This window comes from Oncorhynchus clarkii, chromosome 17 (assembly GCF_045791955.1).
Source record: "Oncorhynchus clarkii lewisi isolate Uvic-CL-2024 chromosome 17, UVic_Ocla_1.0, whole genome shotgun sequence".
In the NCBI taxonomy this organism is placed as follows: Eukaryota; Metazoa; Chordata; class Actinopteri; order Salmoniformes; family Salmonidae; genus Oncorhynchus; species Oncorhynchus clarkii.
The window spans coordinates 47,250,740-47,264,783 of record NC_092163.1 but is presented as its reverse complement, the minus strand read 5'-3'; the positions used below and the strand labels follow the sequence as shown (position 1 = coordinate 47,264,783).

Below are 14,044 nucleotides of genomic sequence, written 5' to 3'. Positions count from 1 at the left end.
CAAATGACACCCTACTCCCTATATTATAGGTTGGCAAACTATGGTCCACGGGTTTGACCATATCAAAACCTGTATTTGAGGGGGGGATTATTATTTTGGGTTAGAAAAAAACACTCCAGGGCACACTTGAAAATCTGAAGTAGTTACAAAATTTGGAGAAATTTTTATTTGACCTTTATTTAACTAGGCAAGTCAGTTAAGAACAAATTCTTATTTTCAATGACGGCCTAGGAACAGTGGGTTTAACTGCCTGTTCAGGGGCAGAACGACAGATTTGTACCTTGTCAGCTCGGGGATATGAACTTGCAACCTTTCGGTTACTAGTCCAACGCTCTAACCGCTAGGCTACCCTGACCTCCTATATTTTCAAAAGCCCTTTTTCTGGACAGAATTTTTTTTTTGACTAAAAAAAATCTGTGCGGCCCTCCATAGAATTTTGAAATCCCGATGTGGCCCTCGAGGCAAAATTCTGGCCCACCCCCTGCCCTATATAGTGCAGCATCAGACTCTGGCACACAGCCTCCTGTTCACTTTGATCCCTCCATAAATGTATCCCCTGGTCAAAGACAGTTACCTCAGCTCTGATCAGCTGCATTGGACCATAAACTGACAATTACTGCAGACTGTCGCAACACTGGCAGTTATGCAAAGGATGAACTTTTTCCGTTAACTGACCAGAATAGTCTCTCTGAAGTGTGCTTCAAAGTGGTACCTCATGTATTCCTCACCTGAGAGAGTTTCTCTTTACTTCTCTGTCACCTGAGAGAGTTTCTCTTTACTTCTCTGTCACCTGAGAGAGTTTCTCTTTACTTCTCTGTCACCTGAGAGAGTTTCTCTTTACTTCTCTGTCACCTGAGAGAGTTTATCTTTACTTCTCTGTCACCTGAGAGAGTTTCTCTTTACTTCTCTGTCACCTGAGAGAGTTTCTCTTTACTTCTCTGTCACCCCATGCTTGTTTTATGTCTGCCGTGTCCTCCATCATTATTCATCTTTTTATTCCTTTTTATAACGTATTATAGATGTAAATCAGCCATTTAAAACTCTGTGGAATCCCATATAGGCGAGAAGACTGCAGTTTGCTCCACGCTTCAGATACCTCTGGCCGTCTTGAAAGGGGTCAATAGGTTGTTTTGGATGGGCAGAGAAAGGGGTTAGAATAGGGGCGACTGTGCTTTAATTTACTGGCCCTGTCTACGGCCCATCCCCTGGATACAATAGACTGGTTGGTTGGTTTATGGCCTGAGGTGGCAGCCCTTCCCAATAAAGCACAAAGCTGGGGAGAAGAGTAAAGACACAACTGTTCCATTTTTAAATCTCAAAGTAGGGCCTAAATGTAGTGGTATTGTGTATTTCAGACTAAAACTCTAATGTTCTTTCTACTGAATAACTCTATTATTTTCCTAATAAATCACGAGACCTCATCTTCACATGATCGTGATTGATAGTTTGATAAAGGACTCTGAAACCTTGGATGGAAAGTGAGTTTTTATAAACCACAGAGCTTCTGTTTCGCCGCCTCTGGCCCAGCCATGGTGACCTGGTGATCAAATGAAACTATATCTAGAGAATCATCCCCTGCTTCATTAATGTGATTGTCATGCACGTATGATCAGGGGTGTTAAAAATTCATATGTACAGCTTTTTATTCGGGTACAGCATTCATTTAAATCTCAATTAATCCAGTTTTCATTGTCACTATCACTACTGAAAACAGTCTCCGTAACCAAAATCAGAGTGGGTGGAAAGGTGAAATGTAGGTGAAAATATAAAAGCTTATTTTAATTATCACTCTGGAAAGAGTGTGAAACCATGACAAATCCCCATGAAATGTTTATGTTGTTATTGTGTGCAGTGACATTATTACCCAACTTCTGTATTACTATGGTAACCGTGTCCCCAACCTCTCTCTAAGCTTCGGGGTGAAATTTCCCCTAGGTTCAGGAACCCTCTCCCAATCCTGACCTTAATTCTTAGCCGGACGCAAAACTGACCCAAGATCAGCTTCTAGGGGCAACTTAACCCTGCACCGTTACTAACCGTGTCCCTGACGTCCTTTCTGCACTGCAGGTAGTAATGGAGTCTGAAGAGACAGAGCTGAGAGATTGTGATGAGGCCTTTGAGTCAGAAGAGGGCGATGTGGAGCCATACCTGGAGGAGCCGGCGAGCAGCAGGGAGCTCCTAGAGAGGCTCAGGGAGCTGGAGGTGAGGGCTGGGGAACACAAGACTGTGGGCTGTATGCCAATTTGTCTTTCTTTGATTCCTCACATCTGATCTCCTCACCTACTCAACTGTATTGGATGAGAAAGTCCCCTTGGATCTTCTTCTTCTTCAATTGGTTTTGAGAAGGAGACAAAGAGGAATTGAGAAAGGGCTTTAGTCTTGACCCCTGGAGGTGGGGACTATCTGGGTACACCTGGAGACTGAGAGCTGCATCAGTCAAAGCATTGAATGGAAACGAATAACAGTTTTGCAACATTTAATTAATGCAGTTGCTTGCTTTGACCGAGAATTGCAGCTGTCGAAACGATCACATGCTTCAGTCCAAACAACCAAACTCAAAGAATCAGTCTTTGATTCATCCTAGAGCAGCAGTGATATTTACTTGTAATACCATCACTAGCACTGTGTCATTATTAATGCTAGTAGAATTTGTATTTCATATTTATTTTCAAGATGATGCCAATTTGATAGATGTGCACATGGTGGCGTATATATCAAGTGTCTCAGGGTAGGAGTGCTGATTTTAGGGACAGTTATGCATTTTACATCTCAATGAATAAGATTACATGGACTGGGGGAACCAGGGCCCGTTTACACATAGTGTCTCAGAGTAGAAAATTGCTGCGAATAGAGACATTTTACTCCTACTGTTATGGGCAAAAGTAAAAGCTATGCATGAACCGTCTTTAGTCATAAGAGTCACACAGATATTTAGGAGACCTCATGAGCTGTCCTAACCATTTAAGAGGTATCTTGTAACTTGATAATAGAAAAATGCAGCGAGTCAGTGATTCCTGCGCCACGTGCACATTTGAATTGGAGTTAAAATACGTTTTTTATATATTTCATATTTTTATATGATTAATCCATAAATAATCTAGACCTACATGCAACAGTATCTCTAGCGCTTTTGACAAAGATTTCACTAAATACTTATAACCACTAAGCTAATAAAAAAATGGATTTTGTTTAAGTTGTTATTTCATGTTATCCATTTGGAGGGCAACATCATGTTGTTACAAAATATGTCTAGTCAGGATAACATGATGCCACGGAATGGCATGCTAGTTTCTTTCGCATTCCAGATGTTGAAATTCAGCAAAATATAGCCTCTTTAACACCCTCAAACGCCCACTTCTATTTTGTAAACAGTTTGTCGAATGACTGGTAGAGGAGTCCAACAGCAGACCGGGCAAACAGCAAAGAAACAATATACAGATTGGTGTCCAACCGAACAATTTATGACCGAGGAGGAGACGTCGTGCTGGGCACGGCACCTGACTGAGGCCACCAAACTTAAGGTATCATTCTAGCAGAGGTTTGATGGACTCAATGAGTCTAAAGAACTTAAAAAGACACCAAGGCCGTGCTGAACAGAGTAAGCAAGGAAGAGACTCTGTGGACGGAGAAGACCTAAAACAACTTAAAGACCGGGACCACCTGAATACTAAGGTGATCGACCTGGAATCGCGTGGAAGGAGGAATAACCTGGTTCAGGTGGGCCTGCTGGATGAGATGAGATGGATGAGATACTCCGTTACATTCTGGACATGAAAGAGACTGACCCAGTACCAGAGATGGAGAGACATCAGACGCTTCCGATCCCGCTCAAACCCACCCAAACCACCGCGTCCATACTACATACGCCTGCTACAGTGGGGTGACCGACAAAACATGAGAGCTGCAGGCAAGAAGGAGAAGCTGATCTGGGGAGGGAGACCGTTCCATGTGTACCATGATTTCCCAGTGGAGCTCCAACTACAATGTGTGGAGTATGCCAACATCAAGAAGAAACTTCAGGACACAGACTACCCCTACAGACCACCCCTACTGTATGCAGCCAGGCACATCGTCACCATAGATGGGAAGAAACATACAGTGTCTACAGTAGCGCAGAAGATGTGGTCAAGGACTTGAATTTACGGCTCCCTAAAAAATGTTTTGTAACTCGGGCAAGTTATTGAGGCGATGAAGGACTGCACTAGTCTCTAATGTTTTTGTTGAGATTGTTACTTTTCTCCCCTTATATTGACCGAGTGTTGGTCAAATATATACAGAAAAAGGGCTATAAATGCCTTTAATGGCACTCTAAAATATGGCTATAGCCAGCTTACCAGGCCAATACATTATGCAATAACGGAGACAAATTTGTGCAAATAGTGTTTTGGTGTAGACTTGAAATTGGTGGTTACGTTTTGACTCTCGTTTGCGCACGGTTGCCATGCAGTCTCGAACAATGCACTGGTCTGGAGAGCACAGTGAGGGTGAAACAAATCCACCTAATAAGAGGTCTGGCTATGGTGGATAGCAGCGCATACACCTGTTCTTTCACGAATAAGAGCTGGATAGGGCATCTATCTAACTTTTGTTTCGTGTTTTCTATTTGCCATTTGCCTCATGACATCCTTTAATGTTTGTTTGTCTTGTGTGTTCCCTCCACATTCCCTCCCTACTGGTACAGAATACAAACAGTAGTACATTGATGCCGAGTCCTTTCTCTCCTTACTAAGGCTGATATTATACACATTGTCACAAATGGAATCTAATACTATATAAATATGATTTCATTGAAAGTGAATACGATTTTGAATAAAGTCCAATAATTTCTCATTTGAAATCCCTAGCCTGTGATGTGGCTATGTTACAAGAAACACACCTTTTTAATGACAATTAATCTTTAAAGTATTTTCAGCACCAGTTAATGGAGCAGCCAGGCGTGTCAGTATTTTAGTAGCTAAAATCATCTCTAATTTTGTATTGTCAGGCTTTTTACAAAATGAAACATGTACTCTTGTAAATATTGTACACTGACATAATTGATAATCGGTCAATGAGCATGCGTTCTGCCACCGTCTCTCTGCTACCAAAGCCTAGCAAGGATCCTATGCAAATGACCACTTTCGTCCTTTGAATTTATTAAATAACGACAATTAATTGTTTGCCTAGATCCTTGCTATGCCCATAGAGAAGGCTATCCCCTCTTTAATACACCTGGATCAGGTGGGGTTTGTACCAAGTCGTTTATCCTCCCAACAACATGAGACCTTTCTCATGTAATGTCAAGGGCTAGCTCTCTCCGGAATCCAGCACTAGCAGTATCGCTGGATGCAGAGAAAGCTTTTTATAGAATGGTGGTCTTACCTGTTATATGCACATTCTCGATTTGGTTTGGGGTCTGTTATCGTGCAATAGATTAGGGAACTCTATCATTAACATATTACTTCAGTTAAAACTAATGGTATGATATCGGACCCCTTTCAGCTCTTCTGTTCTACAAGTTGCCCCGCGTCCCCATCTATTCATTTTGGCACTAGAGCCCCTCACCTGCACCATAGAGCTAGGAAGGATATACAGTGCATTCGGAAAGTATTCAGACCCCTTGACTTTTTCAAAATGTTGTTACGTTACAGCCTTATTTTTAAATGTATGAAATAAAACAGGTTTTTAGAAATAATTTGCACATTTTTTAAGAATAAGAAAACCGAAATAAGTATTCGACCCTTTGCTATTAGATGTGAAATTGCGCTCAGGTGCATCCTGTTTCCATTGATCATCCTTGATGTTTCTACAACTTGATTGGAGTCCACCTGTGGTAAATTCAATTGATTGGACATGATTTGGAAAGGCACACACCTGTCAGTGCAAAAACCAAGCCATGTTAGAGCAAAAACCAAGCCATGAGGTCAAAGGAATTGTCCGTCGAGCTCTGAGACACGGATCTGGGGAAGGGCACCAGCACATTTCTGCAGCATTGAAGGTCCCCAAGAACACAGTGGCCTCATCATTCTGAAATGGAATAAGTTTGGAATCACCAAGACTCTTCCTAGAGCTGGCCGCCCAGCCAAACTGAGCAATCGGGGTAGAAGCGGTCAGGAAGGTTCTCTGGTCTGATGAAACCAATAATTAACTTTTTGGCCTGAATGCAAAGTGTCACATCTGGATGAAACCTGGTACTATCCTTACTGAAGCATGGTAGTTGCAGCATCATGCTGTGGGGATGTTTTTCAGCAGCAGGGACTGGGAGTAGGGCTATTGCGGTGACCGTATTACCACGGTCATGATCCATGTAGGCAGTCAAATTCCATGTGACCGCTTAGTCATGGTAATTAGGCTTCTCCAAGCTCTGATGCTGCTGATGGTCATTAGTAGCCTACCAAACTTGCTAACTGCCTGGTACTCAGCACTCTATTGTCCCTCTAATCACTCTGACATTAATGCAAATGTATTAAAAAATCTAATCAAACACTTCATGAGAGCCCATGAGCTGATGTTGTGCAACATTTCAATAGGCTATGGAATTGCGCTAGAAAACAGAGTGATGGCCTCTACTGAAAAGAGGAGGATGAGCCTATTTCTTTGTTAACCGCTCAACACTGAATAGTCAGTCGCATGTGCGCACTCGCTCAAATCGTTTGGAGAAAATATCCTTTCTATTTTATTTAGCTTTGTTCAATTGTATTCTTCATACTATAAAATAATATAAAATAATGCCACATGATTCTAAGCAAATCTTGTCTGTTAAATGAACTAGTGTAGCCCACAGCCATTTGGCAAAGCCACATCAGGACCTAACATAAGGAAACTCAGAGTATGCTATTCTGTTCTTCTGAAATAAACTACATTTTCATTATATCATGTTTCTTTAGACCTGTCTAAAATAAATAATGGATTTATTGTGAAGGTGTAGGCCAAATTACATGGATTTATTAGACTAAAATGTAGATGTTTCAAATGTCAGCATCAGTGGGTTGTAGGCTGTGTGGAAGCCAGGAGATGCTAAATGTGTTTATGTTAATTAACGGTCAATTACCATGAGGTCGACAGTTATTTGCTTGACAATCACCGGCTGATGTAATTTCGTGACCGCCACAGACTTAACTGGGAGACTAGTCAGGATCGAGGGAAAGATGAACTGAGCAAAGTACAGAGAGATCCTTGATAAAAACCTGCTCCATAGTGCTCAGGACCTCAGACTGGGGGTGAAGGTTCACCTTCCAACAGGACAATGACCCTAAGCACACAGCCAATACAACACAGGACTGGCTTCGGGACAAGTCTCTGAATGTCCTTTTGTGGCCCAGCCAGAGCCTGGGCTCCCCATCCAACCTGACAGAATTTGAGAGGATCTGCAGAGAAGAATGGGAGAAACTCCCCAAATACAGGTGTCCCAAGGTTGTAGCGTCATACCCAAGAAGACTCGAGGTTGTAATTTCTGCCAAAGGTGCTTCAACAAAGTACTGAGTAAAGGGTCTGAATACTTATGTAAACGTGATATGTCTTTTTTTACATTTTGTATAAATTTGCAAAAAAATTATATTCTACCTTTATCACTATGGGGTAGCGCAGAGGTGATAAAGATGAGCATACTCCCAAGACTATCTTTCCTTATGTCAGCTATTCCACTTCAGTTCCCTCAGCACTGGTTTAAAGAGATAAACAGTTTCTTTTCAAGCTTCTTGTGGAAAGAAAAGAAACTTAGAATTAACCACAAAAAACTGTCCGTGCCAACAGGTAAGGGTGGATTAGGTGTTCCTAATGTGTATTTGTACTACTTGTCATATAATGCAAGATACCCACTGGCATGTGGCTATACAATTGGGGGTGTAGCAGGCACCTGGGATTGGTTAGAGGAAGAAATTGTGAGGGAACATAAGTCGACCTCTTTATCACTATGGTATTACCCCAAGTTCCACTGCAAGATAGATAACCCACTACAGGAGTGCTCTTGTGAAGTGGCAAAGATACTTAATTAAAGGTTATCTATCAATGGAGAATCCTTCCCTTCATGTCCAATATGGAAGCACCCCTTGTTTACTGAAGGGGAAAGACATTGGCTAATATCACCTGGCAACGCCAGAACATCAGTCTGGTGTGGTAGGTTGTAAGGGGCGGAGAAAATATACCATTCCAAGAGCTGATGTCAGCGTTTGGCCTGAATAATATAGCATTTCTACCCTATTTACAGCTCAAATGAATTCTAAAGTGTATTTCCTCAAAGTTTTATTGATGTGGAATCTAAAAGTACTTTAGACAACAAACTGAGGAATGTTGCTAATGGTAAAGGAACGGTTTCTGCCCTATACAAGCTGGTTGGTCTCTCCTCCCGAAATAGTAACACCTCTACTCCGTTATGTTGGGAGCAGGACATGGGTGTATCTATTACCACAGCACAATGTGATGCAATATGGAAAATGCAACATCAATATCCAATTGTGTAAGGTATAAGATTATTCAAATAAAGATATTACATGCATCACATGAGACAAGTTGAAAAAGAGGGATCAAAGCCTGGAAATGTCCAGTTGTCAAGATTCTGGACTGAGGTAGTTGATATGCTGTCTGAAATCTTGAATGTACAGTGATGGAGTGCTGCATCAGCTGACTAGGCATCCACAATCACCCGACCTCAACCCAATTGAGATGGTTTGGGATGAGTTGGACCGCAGAATGAAGGAAAAGCAGCCAACAAGTGCTCATGTGGGAACTCCTTCAAAACTGTTGGAAAGGCATTCCTCCTGAAGCTGGTTGAGAGAGTGTGCAAAGCTGTCATCAAGGCAAAGGGTGGCTACTTTGAATAATCTCAAATATAAAATATATTTAGATTTTTTTTAACACTTTTTTTGGTTACTACATGATTCCATATGTTTTATTTCATAGTTATTCTACAATGTAGAAAATAGTAAAAAATAAAGAAAAACGCTGGAATCAGTAGGTGTGTCCAAACTTTAGACTGGTACTGTTTGTCTCCAACTGTGTCCTGTAGTCTACCTTCTTGGGAGCATTGTGGGTAATATCCAACCTAGAACCATGGACGCCTCATTGCTCTGGCCCAACTATCAGTGAAACAGACAATTCTTATAAAAAGGACTTCTTGGACATATTGACTATGGAACGAGCAGCATCGGCCCTCCAATACTATGACAATGGACACTATAAGAACACATGTAAACCATAGAACAACCTCAATATATCAATTCATAACCTAAACTATCGTTTGTTCAAAAATGTTCCACACTGTAGACAGCATGTGTGCTTATCCTGGTGGTTGTGGGTGCGCTCGCTTCCATGCCTGCCTGGGCGTCCGGCAAGGCTTGATGCTTCCCGTCCTTGGAAAATCCTTTTGGGGCAGGGGCGTTGCCCTGATGGCTCCTCTGAGCGGCTTTTAGGCTGGGTTTCTGTATAAGCACTTTGTGACATCTGCTGATGTAAAAAGGGCTTTATAAATACATTTGATTGATTGAGTAAAATATGTACATATAACTAGGATTAAAGTGACTAGGAAACAGGATAGATAATAAACAGTAGCAGCAGCGTATGTGATGAGTAAAAAAAGTTAGTGCAAAAAGGGCCAATGCAGATAGTCCATTAAATATTTGATGGCTTGGGGGTAGAAGCAGTTCAGGGTCCTGTTGGTTCCAGACTTGGTGCATCAGTACACCTTGCCAATGCGCTAGAGACAACAGTCTATGACTTAGGTGGCTGGAGTCTTTGACAAATTTTAGGGCATTCCTCTGACACCGCCTGGTATAGAGGTCCTGAATAGCAGGGAGCCTTCTACAGTGATGTACTTGATCATGTTTTGATCATGCAGACTGGAATATGTTCTGGTCAGCCTTGGAGAACAACATCAACCTATATGCTAACTCGGTGAGAGCGTTTATAAAGAAGTGCATTGGAGATTTTCTACCCACTGTGACTATTAAAACCTACCCTAACCAGAAACCGTGGATGGATGGCGGCATTCGCACAAAACTGAAAGCGCGATCCACCGCATTTAATCATGCCATGGAAAGAGGTCTGGGAATATGTCTGAATATAAACAGTGTAACTATTCCCTCCGCAAGGCAATCAAACAAGCGAAATGCCAGTACAGGGACAAGGTGGAGTTGCAATTCAACGGCTCAGACACGAGACGTATGGGGCAGGGTCTACTGGAAAGAAATCCAACCAAGACAACAAAAATAAATCCAGCCCCCCCCCCTTCTCCGTGGCTGACATGAGTATAACATTCTAAACGTGTTGACCCTCGCAAGGCTGCTGGCCCAGACAGCATCTCTAGCCGCGTCCTCAAAGCATTGCCCAGACCAGCTGGCTGGTGTGTTTACGGACATATTCAATTGCTCCCTATCCCAGTCTGCTGTCCCCACATGCTTCAAGATGGCCACCATTGTTCCTGTACCCAAGAAGGCAAAGATAACTGAACTAAATGACTACCGCCTTGTAGCACTCAGTTGCGTCATCATGAAGTGCTTTGAGAGACTAGTCAAGGATCATATCACCTCCACCTTACCGGCTACCCTAGATTCACTTCAGTTTGCATACCGCCCCAACAGGTCCACAGACGATGCAATCGCCATCACACTGCACACTGCCCTATCCCATCTGGACAAAATTAATACCTATGTAATAATGTTGTTCATTGACTACAGCTCAGCATTCAGCACCATAGTGCCCTCCAAGCTCATCATCAAGCTGGAGGCCCTGGGTCTCAACCCCGCCCTGTGGAATTGGGTCCTGGACTTTCTGATGTGCCGCCCACAGGTGGTGAAGGTAGGAAACAATATCTCCACTTCGCTGACCATCAACACTGGGGCCCCACAAGGGTGCGTGCTCAGCCCCCTCCTGTACTCCCTGTTCACCCACGACTGCGTGGCCATGCACACCTCCAACTCAATCATCAAGTTTGCAGACAACAGTAGTGGGCTTGATTACCAACAACAACGAGACAGTCTACAGGGAGGAGGTGAGATCACTCGGAGTCAACAAAACAAAGGAGATGATCGTGGACTTCAGGAAACAGCAGAGGGAGCACATCGAAGGGACAGCAGTGGAGAAGGTGGAAAGTTGTTTAAGTTCCTCGGCGTACATATCACAGACAAATTGAAATGGTCCACCCACACAGACAGTGTGATGAAGAAGGAAGGATAAAATACAAGTTAATTAGTTAATAATTAAGAGTAGGCAAAGTGATTGTCAGGTGAAAAGTATATTGAACGTTTTACCATTGCACCATTTGATGTACAGTCACGTTCACTGTGGTTGTCTGAAGTGTGCTATGGAGTTTGCAGTTGGCGATGCCTCATTGCTATTGGTTATTTCCCATAATTTGCAGCAATGTCAATGAGCGTCATCACTATCTTTGCTGTACCTCAAGTTGTTGTGATTACAGAGCTGAGAAACTTTTAGAAGTTGATTTTACTCCTGGCTCACAGTTTGTCTGGGCAGTGTCTTAACATCCTCCTGAAACCTACTCTGAGCTAAGAGTTGTTCTGTTTTTGTCCTAAAACAGGTTTTAGCAGGATTCCCAGAACCTTTTCTGAGATGCTTTGTGGATCAGCACTCCTACTCTTAGACTCTTGATAGCCCTGATTTCAGGGCTATGCATTTCATTGTATCATATTCCACCAGGTGTCTCCCTCCTCCCGTGAAATAAGCTGTTTTAACACAGTCTGATCTCTGAATGAATAGGATGCTTATGTATGTAGTGATGGGTGGGAGGCCATAGAAGTCAGCTGAGAGCTTGGCATGGCAAGTGAATATACCATTTATATGCTCAATAATAGTATTGGTTTTGAATGGTTTTGTGCGTCAAAGATCCCTCCCCGCATTTTACTAATTCACTATTTTTTATCTCTTTTGGCGATGAGGGTATTTTGGAAGGGATGTTCGGGGAGCCAGGGGCCACTTTGCATGACATACCCCCACTCTCCTCTCAGCTTAGTACAAGATGATGGATATCACACGACTGAGTAACCTACAGCTACTTTCAGGGCTTTGCTTTATCGACAAATCTAAAAGGCTCTGCCATTAGAGCCTTAAGTGCCTGTGTTAAATCTCTTAACTCGGCACTATAGACCGCTGCAGCACTTTAAAAGTTGTTATAACACCTTGAAGTCTCCCAGCTCTTCTGACCCTATCTCATGAGCCCTAGTGGCAGAATGAGAGGTGGGAAAGAAAGTGCTTTAAAAAAACTTCTTCTCAGAGCCTCTTTTTTAGAAAAAAAACTACATTTTTGTGTTTTATAATCATGCCACTGTGATGGAGAGTGACTGTTACTGTGGTTATATACCCTCGACTGAGGCCCTGCAGTACTTATGAAATGTTGCAGAATCAGGTGATGGTCCTCTGCCTCCTATATGTCAGCCGACCCTACTTTGTGTAGAGGACACCATTGAAGCTTATTACACATATTGCTCTCAGGTTGGGTAGTTGAGCGACCCATTGAGTTTCAGACGTGACAGGATCACACACACACACACACACACACACATATATATATATATATATATATATATATATACTCACACACACACAGAACATTTCCCTACCTACACACTACAAAGATGACACTTTCACAAACGGTCTCTCCCTGTCCCAATTTGTATACACGTGCACACACCTTCACCCTTAGCACAGCGGTGTATTGATGTGTGAATCAGGCTGTAATTGCTGCTGCGTCTCTTCCCTGTTCTGCGGGGAATTATATTGATTGTGATCATCTTGTACTGCTCACTGAGGGATCCACCAAGCCCTACTTTAAAGGTGATTAACGCTCAAATCAGAGGCCGAACCAGATCTCCATAAGATTATACATTGACCAATGTGTATATGTTTATCTATTTAAGAAATGATCTCTCCCTTTATCTGGCTTGAACTGAACTGGCTTGCCCACACATTCTCTGTCACACACACACACACACACACACTCTCTCTCACACACACACACACACACACACACACACACACACACACACACACACACACACACACACACACACACACACACTTGATAATGCAATAATATTTTACTAAGCTAGTCTCTGATTCCTGTTCCCCTTCGAAACGTCATAAACTCTGTTTTCTCTGCTCGGTTGAGATGTGAGTTTATAGTGCGGGGAAATGATTTGGTCTCTCGTCTTCCTTTTTCCCTCACCGTTCACCTGATCATTGAGCACTTGGGCCCGTCACAACTTCTGTGACCTACTGTAGAGGGAGCATTAAATGTGTGAGGGCTGTTTTGATGTGCAGACACTGGTGGTTTTAGTGCCTGTTTTCTATTTTTTTCTTCTCTCGCTCCCTTTTTTATTCCAATCAGCCTGTTCGTTCTTTTTTCTTTCCCATTATTTCCTCCACTACTTAATGGCACTTAGAAGATTAGTCCAAATGAGTACTAAAAGAGATCCTAATCATTTCAAATAAATCAAACTACTAACCCTCCTCATCTTGTCTCTGTTTCCCTCTTTCTTTCAATCTTTCAGAATGCTTCCCTCTCTTTCCACTTCCCTCTCTTTCTACTTTGTTCCTTCTTTCCCCATCAGCCCTTCGATTTCGTCTTCGACGCGGTGACATATTCGCGCTTTTGATCATGGCGAATGAGCCGGTGGCCGGATTCTCTTTGACTCCATCTGCACCTATCAGAGCAAGGAGAAGAGAAAAATACCTACCTCATAATTTCCTCTTTCTTCCATTCTTTAACACTGTTAAATTCTCCATGAAATGAAACAGAACATATTGTTGGGAAAGATTGTGAAATCAAGGGATTTTTTCATTCTAGGTGTAGACATTTGAAACGGATCATATGAAACAGAGGTGGGGATGAATCTCCTGAGGTTGATCTTTGTTGTCAAATGAATGCTTTCGATAGACACCGATTACATACGTCTATCTCTTTTCTCTCCTCTCTCTCTCTCTCCTTTGTAGGCTGATAATTCAGTCCTGGCCCTTGCGAATGAGAGCCAGAGAGAGGCGTATGAAAGGTGTCTGGATGAGGTGAGTTTTCATATGGAGCTGCAGTATACATTAGGAGAATGTCACCCTGACACTG

At 42.5% G+C, this 14,044-nt stretch overlaps 1 protein-coding gene across 2 annotated transcripts in view; it reads left to right on the top strand.

Moving 5' to 3' along the window:
* The window catches only part of LOC139370989 (nck-associated protein 5-like), a 110,108-nt gene that overhangs the window by 73,330 nt on the left and 22,734 nt on the right, over positions 1-14,044 (top strand). For both annotated transcript variants that reach the window (XM_071110945.1, XM_071110946.1), the window contains 2 exons: positions 2,068-2,202; positions 13,921-13,989. In XM_071110945.1, coding sequence (XP_070967046.1) covers positions 2,074-2,202; positions 13,921-13,989 — 198 coding nt within the window. In that variant the 5' untranslated portion in view covers positions 2,068-2,073. The remainder of the gene's footprint in view (positions 1-2,067; positions 2,203-13,920; positions 13,990-14,044) is intronic.